Source organism: Aspergillus melleus (assembly GCF_016097325.1).
Source record: "Aspergillus melleus strain CBS 546.65 chromosome Unknown contig5, whole genome shotgun sequence".
Classification (NCBI taxonomy): domain Eukaryota; kingdom Fungi; phylum Ascomycota; class Eurotiomycetes; order Eurotiales; family Aspergillaceae; genus Aspergillus; species Aspergillus melleus.
This window is the reverse complement of record NW_025763374.1, coordinates 604718-620549: the sequence shown is the minus strand read 5'-3', so window position 1 is coordinate 620549 and position 15832 is coordinate 604718. Positions and strand designations below refer to the sequence as shown.

At 48.9% G+C, this 15832-nt stretch overlaps 4 protein-coding genes across 4 annotated transcripts; 2 read left to right on the top strand and 2 right to left on the bottom strand.

The window, feature by feature from the left end:
- Window positions 1–1567: 1567 nt before the first annotated feature.
- Window positions 1568–8305, top strand: LDX57_008712 (uncharacterized protein; the record flags this gene model as incomplete). Its single annotated transcript, XM_046090434.1, has 1 exon — window positions 1568–8305. The coding sequence occupies one exon, from the start codon at window positions 1568–1570 to the stop codon at window positions 8303–8305; it is 6738 nt and encodes a 2245-aa protein (XP_045946409.1).
- Window positions 8306–9842: 1537 nt separating this feature from the next.
- Window positions 9843–10910, top strand: LDX57_008711 (uncharacterized protein; the record flags this gene model as incomplete). Its single annotated transcript, XM_046090433.1, has 1 exon — window positions 9843–10910. The coding sequence occupies one exon, from the start codon at window positions 9843–9845 to the stop codon at window positions 10908–10910; it is 1068 nt and encodes a 355-aa protein (XP_045946408.1).
- Window positions 10911–11053: 143 nt separating this feature from the next.
- LDX57_008710 (putative HAD superfamily hydrolase) lies at window positions 11054–11845 on the bottom strand (the record flags this gene model as incomplete). Its single annotated transcript, XM_046090432.1, has 1 exon — window positions 11054–11845. One exon carries the CDS (start codon window positions 11843–11845, stop codon window positions 11054–11056), a length of 792 nt encoding a protein of 263 aa, XP_045946407.1.
- A 520-nt stretch (window positions 11846–12365) lies between these two features.
- On the bottom strand, window positions 12366–15294 carry LDX57_008709 (NB-ARC and TPR domain protein; the record flags this gene model as incomplete). Its single annotated transcript, XM_046090431.1, has 5 exons — window positions 12366–12606; window positions 12756–13433; window positions 13487–14981; window positions 15031–15093; window positions 15144–15294. The coding sequence occupies 5 exons, from the start codon at window positions 15292–15294 to the stop codon at window positions 12366–12368; spliced, it is 2628 nt and encodes an 875-aa protein (XP_045946406.1).
- Window positions 15295–15832: the final 538 nt, after the last annotated feature.

Here is a 15832-nt window from a genome sequence, read left to right as displayed (position 1 = left end):
ACCATTAGTGTCGGGCTATTCCCCGAATTTCCCTTTTCAGATGGACCATTTGCCTGCGGATAGTTGCCCTCTTATGAAGAGTCCAAGGAAAGAGGGGTGACATGTTCTGCAATGAAACAATACCATTATGATAATCCGTCAGACTGGGTCAAGCTATGTTGTAGTGACTAGAATATATAGAAACGCATTAAGCCTATGCCTACATGAGAAGTACTGCACAAACAACTACGCAACCATTGCTCGTCAACAGAAGGTGTACTACGACAATCCGCTATGATTGACCCCCAGATGCTATCTGTTCAAAAAGTTCTGGGGCGCCTATTGCCGCCGCAGGAGGAGCTAGGAGACAATCAACTCCCGACTACTTTACTCCCACAACCAGAATCTGAGCCCTCACAGGGCCTGAGTACTGATGGCCATGTTTACGAAATAGGCCAGGTCAAAGACCTAGCTACGAATGAGGGTATCAATTATTTGCTTGGTAGCTATGCGCGGGGAATCATAGCTGTGACCGGTCAACGGAAAATTGCGTTCTGGGTCACCACATCTGAGCGTGAATCGGTCGTCGAGCGTGTAGTAATTGCATCACAGGGTGTGGCAGATGATTCCAATATGGAATTAAAAATACTTGCCCCTCCGGTCGGATATTCCAAGGGAAGACCTGAGGAAGTGGGGTTTGGGCTATGTCTGGAGCGAGAAGGTGTTATGCTGTCAAATTTAATGGGACCTGTGAGTGGTTGTGCAAAGTGTCAATTGACAGAATAAATGTGATTGCTAACAAGTCCGTGACATAATACAGGGCAGATTACTATTGTGCATCGATACGCAGTCCTCGAATGCCAGAATTGTATATAACGTGGGAATACAACATCGGGCCAAGATGGCGGAGTTGAGCGAGAAGTTGAAGACATATCTACGCTGCGATGAAATAAAAGAGGATAGCCCCCAATTTTGGCACAGCAAGCTCGAAGAATTTGTTGGTGTTTGCGACAGACAGTTTGCCACGTTGTCGTGTGTGCGCATGGCACTCGAACCAGATTATCCCCCAATATTGTCGCACACGCTTGCTGTGGGGACATCTTGGGCAGAGCTCGAGGGCTTTGCAGTGCGAATTGGTCTCGGGTCAACTGGAACTGTCTTCCGCGCAGCATTCGCGTCAGTTCTATCAGAGTACCTCGAATCGGACAGGGTGATCATTGGAGAATACACCTTGGAACGAAGCAAGTCTCCTCTCTGGAATTCGACAATACCATTGCCAATTATTATTAACGGCCAAGAGAAAGCGGAAAGCCTTCTATGCCAAATTGATCAACTTGTTTCTAAATCGCATGCTCTACGGGCTGTACCGTCTAAGACAGTTAGGGCTCTCTTGCAATGCCCTCCTTCACAAGTGCCCTTCACTGCGCTCTTCACATATTCTGAGGACGCGTGCTTCGATGAATCAACAGCGACCAATTCATCCTTACAACCAGAAACAGCCACACCGCCTCTATCCTTGACCATTGTGAACTCCAGGCAAAATGTCCCCTCTTGCAGAGTCTCAGTTCGTGGCGATTTGATGGACAATATGCATCTCGAACTGGTGGCACAGCAGATAGATGCTTTGGTAGTTGCGATCATTGCAAATCCCAGTGAATTGGTTCGAGACCTAACTCGACACTTCCCCGAAGGTCTCCTATCCTTATACACTCCATCAGTGAGCGAACGGTTAGAACAGGCCCCAAAACTATCCCCATACCACTGGGTGGACCATTGGGCCAAGACCAATTCGAGCTGGCCGGCCTTGGAAGTCATTGAGTCTATCAATGACGACGTGATTAAGTCTCGAACATGGTCATACGAAGAGCTTGCGCGAAAGTCAAACCACATTTCTTCTTGGCTGGCCGCTCGGGGCTGGCGCAATAGCACGATCGGCGTTTGTCTTGGTCGCTCTTTCATGGCATATGCGATAGTGTTAGCGATCTGGAAGAGTGGAAACTGCTACATTCCCATCGCAGAAGATTTGCCAGAAGCCCGTCGTGTGCTTCTACTCAGTGACAGTGGTGCCACGGCTTTATTCTCTGACAAGGAGGCCCTGGGTGACGTTGTTCCTCCGGAGGGGTGCGAGGTAATTGACATCAACAGCGTCACATTTCACGATGGGATTAATAGCATTGATGAAACAGTTGAAGTTGATGTAAATCCATCCGATAACTGTTATCTTCTTTACACCTCCGGTTCCACGGGTCTACCGAAGGGAGTTATTGTCACGCGTGGCAACCTCTCCGCCTTCACCGAGGCCCAGTCCGAATATATCTGTCGCCATGTGCCAGACACGCTCACACTGGGAGGTAAGGGTAGCTATCTGGCTCACGCTAGCCGGGCCTTTGATGTTCACATATGCGAGATGGTGCTGGGCTGGCGACATGGGCTCCGCCTCGTGACAGCGCCGCGGACTATGTTGCTCGATAACTTGCGTCTGGTGCTTACCCAATGCCGCATATCGCATGCTGGGTTTGTGCCCTCTTTACTTGAGCACACTGGCATCAGTGCTGAGCAGTTACCCGATCTTCGATACCTTGGAGTGGGTGGGGAGAAAATATCCGAGACTATTATTGAGCGCTTCGTTGGAAAGCCATTAATAGCTGTGGTCAACGCATATGGGCCGACAGAAGTGACTATTGGCTTGACGAGCCATACAGTAACGGCCTCTTCAACAGTGCGAAATATCGGATCCGCAGTGGGTAATATAACCCTTCATGTGCTTGTGCCAGGGACCAATGATTATGTCAAGCGAGGCCAGGCAGGCGAACTTTGTGTTACGGGAGACCTAGTGGCAAAGGGATATCATGGAAGACCCGATGCAAAAGGGTTTGTCAATTTTCAAGGACAGCATATGTACCGGACGGGGGATATCGTGCGTCTCATGGCAAATAACTGTGTTGAATATCTGGGCCGACGGGATAGCCAAGCCAAAGTCCGTGGCCAACGTCTGGAGCTTGAAGAAGTATCTATCGCTGTCCGCCGATGCGCTGATCGTGAAGTCAACGTCACATCAATAGTGACACCGTCCCCAATCACAAAGCGACCCCAGCTTATAACTTTCATTAGCCCTTCCAGCGGCCGACCGGAGGATGTCTCTAGACAACCCGAGTTCATTAGGGAGGAATACCAGAGATGGATTCCACAGGTTCTGGAACGCTGTCGCCAGCAATTACCAGTCTATATGGTCCCCAGTGTTCTCCTCCCAGTCAATTTCATACCCGTTCAGATATCGGGCAAAGCAGACAACCGCCGCCTAGCAGCCCTGTATGAAAGCATTCCCCCATCAGACCTCCTGCACGAACCGAATGGGTCCACAGTTGCAATTCCCGGACTTGGTGCGGAACAGGAAGATGATCGCTTGACAGCGGACGAACAGCAGGTTTGCGATATCGTTTGCTCGATCGCATCGGCAGATCCCAAGCCTGTCACAAAGTCAACCAGTATCTTCCAATTGGGAATTGATAGCCTCAGTTCGCTGAACCTAGCAGTGCAGATGCGCAAGTCTGGCTATGTTTGTTCTGCAGCCGATATTCTACGTAATAACACAATCGTGCAATTGGCAGCCTTACCCAGATGTCATGATATCTCAGGCAAAGATTTCCAGGGGCATGTATCGGAAGAACAGTTCGCCGAGGCCACGCAACAGCTACTGTGCGTTGACTATGAGTTCCGGCAGTTGCAGAAGCCCATTCTAAACTCCTCAATAGCTGTTGTGCGGCCATCTCTGCCTCTTCAAGAAAGCTTGGTTTCCATTTCCATGGATAGTTCAGCTCCGCTGTACGTCAATCATATAATGTTTCGGTTACAACCAGCGATTTCGCTTGAGGCGCTAATACTGGCATTTGAGGATTTGTTCCAAGAGAATGAAATCTTCCGCACTTGCTTCTCCATTCTCAATGATCGCGTGGTTCAAGTAGTTTTGAAACCTCGAGTGGCTCAGATAGCCTTGGATCAGGTCACAGTCTCGGATGAAGAAGCTGCTCGGGGTTTTTTCACGAAACGTCAGGCTTATGTTGCGTCCAGTATCATAAGTGGTCTCGAGATACAGCCCCCAATTCGTCTCATCACTGCTTCATCAGCAGACAGCAGTCACCCTGGATGGCTGATGCTATCCATTCATCATTCTATCTTTGACGGTGCTAGTATAGACATGCTCCTTAACCGGCTTTATGATCACTACTCGGGAGAAACGCCCATTAATTGTATCGATCTCACCCCTCTTTACTGTCACTTTATGACCGCCACCGCAGAAGAGGCTGAGAAATACTGGGTCCGCTACCTCGCTGATTGTCGCCCTGCCATTGCCCTGACAGAGAACACGAGCGCTACACCGTATCGCATAATCACGAAGAAATTACCATTCAAGCTAGCCGAGCTCTCCAGCCTCGCCTCCAAGATATCTACAACTACGCCGCTTGTTCTGGAAACAATCTGGGGCATTGCGCTGGCTAAGCTCCTGGGTCAAGCGGATGTTATATTCGGTCGGGTGATGAATGGGCGATCCATACCGGTGGATTTAGTAGAGAAAATGCTGGTACCACTTGTAGCCACCGTTCCAACTCGGCTTCGCCTTTCATCTGGTGCAGAAAGCCTCGTTGGGCTTATCCGAACACAAACTCAAGCCAGTCTAGAGTCCTTGCCCCATCAGCATACTCCTCTCCGCGCTATCCAGCGATATGCCCAGGCCCCGGGGCCATTGTTCAACTCAATGTTCTCCTATATTGCCACGGGCCCCAGTGCTGCCGACCGTTTATTGCAAGAAATAGACAGCGTTATGGAGGTAGATTACCCTCTTGCGCTAGAGGTCAGAGCGGATAAGGAGACTGACGCTGTCACGCTGCGTTTGAGGGTTGTTAGTGATCCATCATTGACTGAAAATGCTGAGAGTATGATCAGTACAATTCTGATCCTGCTTCAAAGCCTCTTATCGAATGAAGATGCAATTATTCATGAGCCGGAGTTGGTTCGATCTCAAGAAAGAGAACAACAAACATGGGACGAAAATCATTGGACCGAAGATGAAATAGCAATCCGACAGCTTGTTTGTCAGATTACCGGTTTACCTGAATCTCAAATCTCCAAGAACATATCCTTCTTCGCCCTGGGAATTGATTCGGTTATCTCCATTCGACTTGCTCGCTCTCTGAGGGAATGGGGTCTGCAGGTGTCTTCAAGCGACATCTTGAAGTATGCAAGCGTCGGGTCACTGTATAATCACGTCCAAATTCCTTCTAACCCGCCATCTGTACCCAAACTGGCAGAGACTACGTTGAACTTGAATGCCGACATCAGTCTTTTTAATGCAGACGACTCCATTGAAGAAGTCTATCGCTGCACGCCATTGCAAACAGCCATGATCGGGCAATGCTTAAGCAGCCAAGGCAAGGATTATGTCCATCATCACGTCGTGACTTTAGAGGATTCCATTGATCTTGACCGTCTCCAATGTGCGTGGGAAGAGCTTGCTGAGCAGGCTGATATACTCCGCACCTCGTTCCACAGACCCGAATCCAGCCATGGATTTATAGCTGCGGTCCACAAATACCCCTTGGTGGAATGGTCTCACTGCCCAGAGGAAGCTTCATTCGCTAGAGCCATTAAACAACTTTCCGAACAAACAACCTATCCCGAGATGAAGCATTTCCATAAGCCACCCTGGAGTGTTACAATCCTACAAAAAGGATTCCAGAGGCTGATGGCTGTGTCCATGCATCACTGTCTCTACGATGGCTTTTCTCTACCGCTTCTGTTTGGGTCTTTGGAGAAGATCTATCAAGGACTAAAGATTACCATCGGGACATTCGCGTCTGCTGCTCGGACAATTGCATATATTCAGGAGAATTCCTCCCAATTGTGGATTAATATGGTTACGGGCTACCAATCTGCCGGACTACCAGCTTCACCAGATTCGCATCTCGGATCCCGAGCACAATGGGCCGAGGTAAAGGTCCAAACACCAGTCATTGACCTTCTTCGCCAATGTGGCTCCCTTGAAGTTACTCTACAGACCGTTGCATTGCTAGCCTATGGAAGATCATTGGCGCTCTTACTAGGCCAGCGAGACGTTGTATTTGGCCACGTCGTGTCTGGACGCGCGCTAGATGTCGATGTCACGGCGCCATTAATCGGCCCTCTTCTGAATACCGTGCCATTCCGTCTAACCCTTGATCCGATTCTTCGGAGCACCCGTTCAGTCCTGAAGCATATCCAACAATTTTGCGCAGAATCCCTGCATCACCAGCATGTGTCGTTGAGTGAGGTCCAAAACGCATGGCGTGTAAGAAGCCGAAGTGCCAGCCTTGCTCTGCTCGATGCCCTTTTCACGTTCAACAAAACCGAAACCACAGATACCACATCCATTTTTCAGCCGTATCATTCAGATCAAGAGCCTTCGTCTCCTCACTACAAATTGAATGTTGAATTTGAGCAGACCCCCGAATCGCTTTTCATCCGGGTATCTTGTCGTGATCTTTTCAATGGACAAGGCGAACTGCAGGGTTGGCTTGAGAGCCTGGCTCAGAATATTGCTGATATTGTCGCGTCACCAGATGCTCCAGTATTGAGCTTCCCAGCCAATCTTGGTGCTCTGCCTCTTCATACCTCACCCTTGGAGACACTGACTGAAGAGGGTACTGACGCCTCAGACTCCGCACACCACATCGAGATGATCAAGGAGATTCTTGGAAGGGTTACAGGGACCCCTGTCGAGCAAATCCAGACGAACAGCAGCATCTTTGCGCTCGGGGTTGACTCTATCCTAGCGATAGATATCAGTGCAAGGTGTCGAGACTCTGGTCTTCAACTGTCTGTAGCCGATGTTATCCAGGGAAAGACAGTTCAAGGTATCTCAAGTCTTGCTGCTAAGCGCCTCCTTACATCTTCGGAACCAGCAGTAACTGTCACTGCTCCTAAGTTTATCGTTGACTCCCAATCAAAAGCTAAGGCACTGGAGGCGCTATGTCTGACAGACGCTGAAGTCGAGATCATATTACCTTGTCTCAGTGGTCAGCTCTTCTATATCTCGCGGTGGCTTGAAAGTGGCTGTCGACTGTGGGAATTCACATTTGCCTTCAAGAGCAGAGTTCGGCTTGATGAAGAACAATTCAAGCATGCTTGGAATCTGTTACAACAGAGACATGGTATCCTTCGCACGTCATTTGCCGCTGTATCCAGGAGTGAGGTGGTGCAGGTGGTATTTAAGCCTGCCAAGTCAGGCAGAGACGTCCTCGTCGACAGTCAGTTACATGCTGAAAATATCCAGAATATACTAAGGGACTTGTTCCAGGACACTGCCGCGGCTCCGTCCAATCTACTGACACCACCAGCCAGAATTCGCCTGGTGCAATGCCACGACAACGATGTCATTCTTCTCACCCTTCACCATGCGTTATATGATGCCTGGTCAATTCCAATCTTGGTGAAAGATCTGGAGGCTCTATACATCAACGCCCCTCTCCCAGAACCAACCGAGTTCTCTTCCTTCATTCACCACGCACAGCGTAAACCCGATCTATACTGGAGCACAGCCCTCAGCAATGCTAGTCCCACAGTCTTGGGCTCCAATGTCTTTAGTGCGTCAAGTTCGCTAGATATCAAGTCGTCACATGGCCTTTTCCCTCAAATTCTCCGCAAGGTCGAGGCTCTATGCCGGCAGAAAGGGACCTCCATGCCCACGCTCATTCTTCTCGCCCTCAGTCGCAGTCTAGCACGCATCGCAGACGCCACGAACCCAACTTTCGGTCTATTCCAAGCGGGCCGCTCGAACGATTTCCCGGAAATACACAGCATAGCCGGCCCAACAGTGAACATGTTGCCATTTGTTGTACAAGATGTACTTTCATGTCCTGTTTCGGAATGCGCCCAGGCTATTCAACGCGATCTCGACGATCGTACTCGCCATGACCAGACGGACCTTCGTCAGCTTCTAAAGACATATGGATCTGAGCTTCAGTTCAACGTCCTTGTTAATATTGTTTGGGGTAAACTTGAAAGCGGTACTAGTCATGAGTCCGGAGACTCGATTTTCACCCCTTTTGCGATCGATATTGATGATGGAATTATCAATGGGCAGGCGTATTCTGGAGAAACCTCCGTTGATGCCTTGGACTGCGACGAGCTGCCTTGTAAGAGTAATGCGATGCTGGAGGTGAGACACAGTGAGGCAGACGATGCGCTCGTGTGGCAGATTGATTATACACTGGATTTGATGTCAGTTCACGAAGCAGAGAACTTCTTGGGGGTTCTTGAAAAGGAGGTTGAGGAAGTTGTTGCATCCCTTTGATGGGGTATCTGTCATTTTTCCTTGGATTTGGGTATTTCTTATTGGAAATCTTCATAGATTTGAGTTTACTAATATAGTGCCTGATCATCATGAACGAGCCTTCCAAGTCGGTTTCTTTCTTAGCTACTCCGTAGTGAATGTGAGACCGATCTTGTGTTGCCTGAGGCATAAAGGCACCAAGCCTGTAAGGCGTCGAACCGTCTCCACCCAGCAGACTCGAATGGAAATCAGGATCAAATTCACAAAACATGATAGCATTAGGATTATTGTATGCTAATAGTTCTGCACTACGCATACAGGCTATATTCAAACTGTATGAGAATCGCAATATAATGTATTCTCTTGGTGGATGTCGCTTTGTCACACGCCACTTGTGACGCCCACTGATTCTTCTTCCAATAGCAGTGTTAATATCATCAATCAATTACTGCAGATGCTGCATCTGCAGCCGAATTTGACAAGTTTTGCTTCTCTACCAACGCCTATCCACGTTCAAGACTGATTGGACAGCCGGATATTAATATCTCGGCCATTGCCATATAATGAAATTCCTTACCAGGGTAAGATTGATTACATTTCCCATATACTGGTCTTTTTCTACCCTTATGCTTCTAGTTATGCTCTTATAATGAACTGTGCCGATCACTTCCTGTTTACTCCAGGGGTCAAAGCCCATCAAATACGTTTCCTCGGTCTACTTAACACCGAGATTATGTTTGTACTGTGCTTGGACGTTCGATTCCAACCCGGACACGTCCTCATTGCAATGCAATCCCCGCAGAAGAAACAATTGCCAATGTTTGACCAGGTGGAAAGTAAGGCGTTTGATACAGTCGGCAGTTCGTCCTGTTGATCTCAGAATATAGCATCCTGGACCTGGCCGACTATTGCCGTCAGGAATGTACGAAAAACCAACTCGAAGCTTCAAGTGTATTACCTGACCTTCTTATAGTACAGTAGCCGGGAGCTAACATGGATACCACCAGACTTGAGTATTAAAACTTGTTCACGAGATTTATTATACAATTATGCATGGTTGGTGGTCGCGGATACGAAACTCACGTTTGAAGCCCCCAAGCGAGCCTGCAGAAACAGACTGGGCATGCAGCTTATGGCTTGTCATGCCCCTGGAATAAAATCGCCCGACCCCACATAGCTCCTCTCAGCCACCCGGAGTTAGTGGAACAATACGTTTTCTTATGCTGGGCCAAGGTGAACTTTGAAAGCGGAGTCCCGAATGGGCGGGAAAAACTGCTTCAAGCGCTCCACCGGAGATTGAAATGCATGGCGAAGGAGGATGGCTCGATATGTTCTTCGTATTGGTGTATTAATTTGACGAGTTCATGAAGATCAGCGGGACTGTTTTCCCCGATTTCACAAAATTCCCTGTAATTGAAACATGCCGAGAGACTAGTCGTCTTGTCCTCTTCAGGTCCGATACCTACATTAATAGCTCAGCTACCCGACCTGACGAAGGGTTATAGGCCAGGTTACAGCTCATTTTCCAGTTATCAAGAAAAGTGAAAAGTACACAGCCATGACACGGTTCCTTCAACTCACCGCGTTGGTCGCACTCGCTTCCACTGCCTGGGCCCAATGTGGTTCGGGTACGCCTGAAGCGACGGTGGACGGGGAGGACGGGTCCTTCACTGCCACTAAAGGCTCAGAGGAAGTGTACTCGGGCTCTAGCTACATTGAGGCGATCCAAGCTGCGGTTGACTCTCTTGCTGAAGGCGAGCGTGTCTCCGTCATTGCATCAGGCTCTCTCGGCACCGGCACTGTCAGTCTTGGCAGTGGTATCATCTTCGAAGGCTGCGGTACTATTGATACCGCATTTAATGAGAAAGGGCGTGGTGCGATCGAGTCTACCGGTACGACGGGCGTTCAGATTCCATACCTCACCATGACTGGCGACCCCTACTTCGGTCTACTGTTCTACGGCGTTACGGACCTTTCTTTGGGTGAAATTACGATGAATCTCAGCGGTGGCTTGGGTATTCGCTTCCACCGTGACGAGGACGCCAACTCCAACGTGAGCATGGATACGATCAACGTGACTGGAGCTGGCAGCCACGCTGTGGAGATTTGGAATATCGACGGCCTTACAATCGGCTCGGTCATCGCCAAGGACGTCGGCGAGTGTGGTCTCCTGATCCAGAATTCTGTCAACGTCGAAGTTGGCACCGTTGACGGTGATAATGTTGCGGAAGGAACTGGGTATGCGACCCTCCGTTTTGCCAACACCAATGGCCGACAGGCAGATGGTAGCTATGAGACCAACGTTCACATTGAGAATGTCAAGTCTCGTGGCGGCGGTCGCGGAATCTTCTGTGTCTCGGAATCTGGTGGCGCTGTCATTGATAACATCGACCTTGAGGACAACGGCAACAATGCCATTCTCATCGAAAACTGTTACAACGTCGAGATCAGCGGTGGTACCGTGCAGGGAGGTGGGGAGGTTCGCCTCAGCGCTCGTGATGAGTTCGAAATCACTCGTGACATTTCGGTCACTCTGGAGGTTAACGACAACACTGTTACGGAGAACCCTTGCGGCGAAAACATCACTTGGGACATTTCAGGAAATGCTGAGCTCAATGTATGTTAAGCGTCAGGTCAATATGGGCTTGGGTATTCTTGCGCTTTATTCGACAACGATCACCCAGAACTAGCTAATTAACTGTGAATAATTGACATGTCATGCTGCATTTGTTTTCGGCTATACCGGCATCTATATACTGCATGTTATCTCTAGGATGATCGCACATTGATACCATATTTATCGTAGTCAAAAGATTCCAAGCTAGATATACCCTCAGCCCAGCCATCGTCAATTTCTCCCAGCTGCCACTCATCTCCAATCTCGATCAATCCTGTCCTCCCGGCCAACACTTCCTTTTGCCTGGTTTCATATTCGAGGGAGACATCAGGATGCGGTACCCAGACGACCCTCATTCCGGCTCTTCTTCCCGCCTCAACTCCGATTACACTATCTTCAAAGACCAAGCACTCACTGGGCGAGATAGGCTTTGCGCCCGACTGTGTTATAGCTTCATTCAACACCTTCAGCGCCAAGAGATACATGTCCGGCGCGGGCTTGCTTCGACCCTCACCGATTCGAGGATCATCACCCAGAATCCTTCTGCTAGACTCAAAGAAATCCAGCAGATATCTAGTCTCTGGCCTTGAAATCTTCAATTCATAAGTAGAGCTCTTCGTCGTAGACGCCAATGCCAGCTCGATCTTCCCTCCGGAGGCAGCACTCTGGGCACGGCTAAGGGTTGACAGGAGTTTCTCACTACCCGGTAGGGGCGTGCAGTTCGGAAAATGTAATCGCATTTGCTCTTTAGATTCACGGGCAAAATCCTCGCGTGATATAGGCAGGTTGGCCCAGTTGTGGAAAACATCGCCGTTTGTTGAATCGGGGATACCCATGAGCTTGGCTCGAATGGATGGGTTGAACGCCGGTCGTCCATACTTTTGAAGTATTTTGTTGGTTGACTCGGTTATTATGTCTTCGGAATTGATGAGAAGGCCGTCCATGTCGAAGATGCATGCCCGGATTGGCGGGAACCTGGTGGTGATTTATTAGTTGGGCCTCTCGAAGGTCAAAACTAGATATCTCGGCCGGAGTCAACTTGCTCTTTATCATGGTGAGACATCGGTGCCAGGTCGAATAGTAGCAAGGTTTTATATCAATAAAACGCAACCGATATCTGAGGTGATGTGTTTGTTGACAATCATTCGTGTTATCTCCGACCGGCACATTGATCGGATCTGCGGGGTTCGTCCCGTCCCTGGATCCGGTCTAGCGCGGCCGTCTCCCGCTTGCGACTCAAAATGCATCAAAGGCACAGCACCAAACAATCGCCCGGGGCTTTACTATTTCATATCCAAAAGCAGTCTTGACCGTCAGTGAAATAAATGGGCCCCGACTCTACGTGAAGGAAATCTTAGTTCTGTGGACTGACATTGGATATCTCATATATATCCTTTCCTGCTATCTGGTTCGGATTCGCTTGCGGGAAAAAAAGAAAAGAAAAGAAAAGAAAAAAGAAATTGATCAACGAGCCCAAAAAGCAACAATATCGTCAAAGTCGTCCATAGTCAGGGTTTTTGCATCTTTATCTTCCTTGGTAATTTCCTTCCTCAGACGAGTGGCAACTCGAAGACTAATGGAAGCCTTTTGCGCCTTGCCGGTCGCCTCGAACACTTTGGCTTTCAGAAAGGTAGAGCGAGCAATCTCATTTTTATGTGCATTGGGGTCCACAGACCAGACATCCAGTGCGCCATTGACCATGGAGCTGATTGTAGGTTAGTATAAATCCTAGGCGCCTCGAAAACTTAAAAGAGAAGAGACAAGAAAGATAAAACCAAACAATAAAGGATATAACAGAATTGAGGGAAGAACGAAGAGAAGTGCAGAGAAAAGAAAAGAAGGAACAACACTTACATTGCCTCTTCGCTCCGGCCCATCCGGACCAGATGTTGTGCAATTTTATGAGCAACAGTTGCAGTGTAAAAGTCACGGTCGCCCACTGTCGCACGCATGTGGTGCCACGCTCTTTGATGGTACAAGAAACTCTCATCGAATTGGTCTTGCACCGCACGAAGATTCCCAAGCACGTAAAGGATGAGCCCAGTCCGGACAGAATCTCGGTCATTCTTGCCCAATGCCTTTTCTCTCCCTGCCAAGCTTTCCAGTAGCAGCGTGTTACACTCGTCGAGCTTCCCCTGCGCAAGAAGCGCCCAGCTCAGATTGGCTTCACCCGAGCGTGGCACATAGTTTCCGAGAGCCTTGCGGATCCTCAGAGCTTCCTTGAGGTCTATCTCACCTTCCTCGTATCTTTTGTCCTGGATGCGTGAGATACCGCGCTCGGCGTATGCGAGATAAAGTCTTTCGTCCGAGGTTCCTAGTGACTTGCATATGTTAGACACTAAGTCCAGAGATCGCTCTTTATAAATTCGGCTGTTGTCAAAGTCACTCGCGTCCATAGAAATAGCTCCCAAGCAGAAGTAGATATCTGCAAGCACAGAGTCCCGATCTGGGTGTGACGAGGATTCGCAAATAATCTGGGCAGTTTCGAAGAAACCATCAAAGTGTTTTGTTCGTCCGCGCTCTTTTTGATACCTAGTACAGAATATGAGACAAGATTGACAAAGCTTGTGAGACAATATACATACCATGCGGCCTCATTTAGAAGCTTTGCAAAAAGTAAAGTAGTCACCTCTGATGGGTGTGGCATTGTTGACCACAACTGATGTATCCGCAGAACGTGAGGGTAAATGGCGGCGCAGACAGGCCACCTACCAACGGACAGTCTGCCACCGGTCGACTTCGGTTGGGGTAGCTCAGGGTCCTTGGATGGCTTGGGCATCGCCGACGGCCATCCCGCCCAGAGGATTCGTACGACTTTGCCAAACAGCTCTTGTTTCTTTGCAACGTCCATTGTCGCCAAGACCACATCTTGGACAATGCGGTGGACAGATACCTGCTGCTTTTGCTTATCTCTCTGAACTAGAGAAGACTGCAACAGATCCGTTCGCGCTTCAATGTAACTGCTCTTCCTGAAATGGCCGCCATCCGAAAGCAATTCCATTGCTGCTTCAACCAGCAAATCCTCTCCGATGACATCCGGATCTAGAAAGGAAATCAACTCCAACAGTTGGCGAGCTTGTGGTTTCAGCTTTTCGAATGCCCAGACAGTGGAGAGGGAGTGGCGGTATGTGGTTATGTTGGTATCGAACTTTGTTTCGTAAAGACTCGCATGCTCCTCGTGGTCTGTATATAACTCTAAGAACTCTGATAGGGTCAGATCCTGTCGACGGATGATCCCTGCCATCTGGGAAATAGCCAGAGGGACGCCACCAAGTGCACTGGAGATTTGCTTGGCTGTATCGTCTTCAGCCTCGTCGAAAAGCGATGTGAGATGGTTGAAGAGGTCTAGACTGTCTTGCTGGGAAAGTGGACCGAGGTCCAAGCCAGAAGGCCTCCTTGTAAACATGCTCTTGGCCAATGGGTCCCGGCTAGTCACCAAAATTGACCCACTTCCCTGGGGCCAATAGTCCGCTAGTATCATTGGATCATCTGCATTGTCGAAGATAAGCAGCCAAGATGCTTCTGATCTGGCTTGGTCCGGTTGAGCAGACTCGTCGGGCTCAGCCAAGTTCTTTCGCGGGTTGGAGAGCCACCCTTTTACAACCTCTCTGCTGACAACCTGGCTCTTGCACTCGGAGGCATCCTCTAGTCCAAGTGCTAAGGATATTTGCTGATAATGGTAGTCTAGCTTGGCGATCTCATCTGCCACAACCCAGAACACTGCATCGAAGGAATCCTTATAGCGCTGGGAGAATTCTCGAGCGATCTCTGTTTTCCCGATTCCACCGAATCCACAAAGTGCAAATTGTCGTAGCGGGGTGCTCGATGCTGTTATTACTGTCTTTGAAGGCAGAAGCTCAGCAGCGAGACGTTCCAAAATATCCTCGCGGCCGCAGAAGTCCGCGTTTGTGGAATGCATGTTCAGAAAGCATGGCAAATTTAGTTTCATTCGGGTCTCGGCGCTGGATGATGTGGGATACACGAGCTCGAAACCTGAAAGTGAGGTGCCCTCAGTCGCCCTGTTTGATGGCCATTCTGACACTTCGTTCGATGGGCATTCGGTGAATTCCAACGGCTCCACTAAATATGATTAGTGTGGTTCACTTAGGCAACAAATATTAGAATTTACATTTCAACGGCATTTCGCTCATAGTAGGTGAGTAGGCACTCATGGTGGCATATTGATATTCCTCTGAGAAAATGAGTTTCGGTCCATAGCCTTGCAGAACGTTTTTAACTTACGGTCTTCAAGTCGAAGGGTGACAACACGCTGGGCGTCATTCAAGGTCTCGTAAATAAACCTTTGAAGTTGTGGTAAGCCTTCACCGCCAATGCTCTTTGTAAATTGACATGTATCGTGGTGGTTGAGATTGAGACCAATAACCGTTTCCATTGGTGCATGAGTCGAACAAGCTTCACGGCCGACCAACTAGAACCATTTTTAGTGACTATAATCAGCAGAAAACAATTGAACAAACCTGCTGTGGTCGTGATAGTAAAGAGCCTGAGCTATTCTTCGATTCCCTAAGCTCATAGACGGATAGAATGGGAGTACGAAGCGAGATTGATTCAAACCTATCGGCGAGATTGAGCAGCATCGCACCTTCTTGTTCGACACTGGCGTGCGCAATCTTCAATGTCTTTCCCGCTGTTGCTTCCAAGACATCTCGGAAACGAGCCAATGTCGTACTTTTGTCACCATATCGATGTGGTGTGCTCAAGAAGATCACACCAGCTATGGCGTTAACAATTGAGCCGTAGCGGGGAAATTGCTTGTTAGCAACACATAGAGCTTGTTTGACTATACTACCACCCAGGCTGTGGCAAATTATCAGGATCGGCTTGACGGCACTCTGGACTAAGGCCTTAGCAGGCTATTCAAATCATGTCGATTGTCACACCATTTACCTTATCCGGGTCTCTTGATCGAG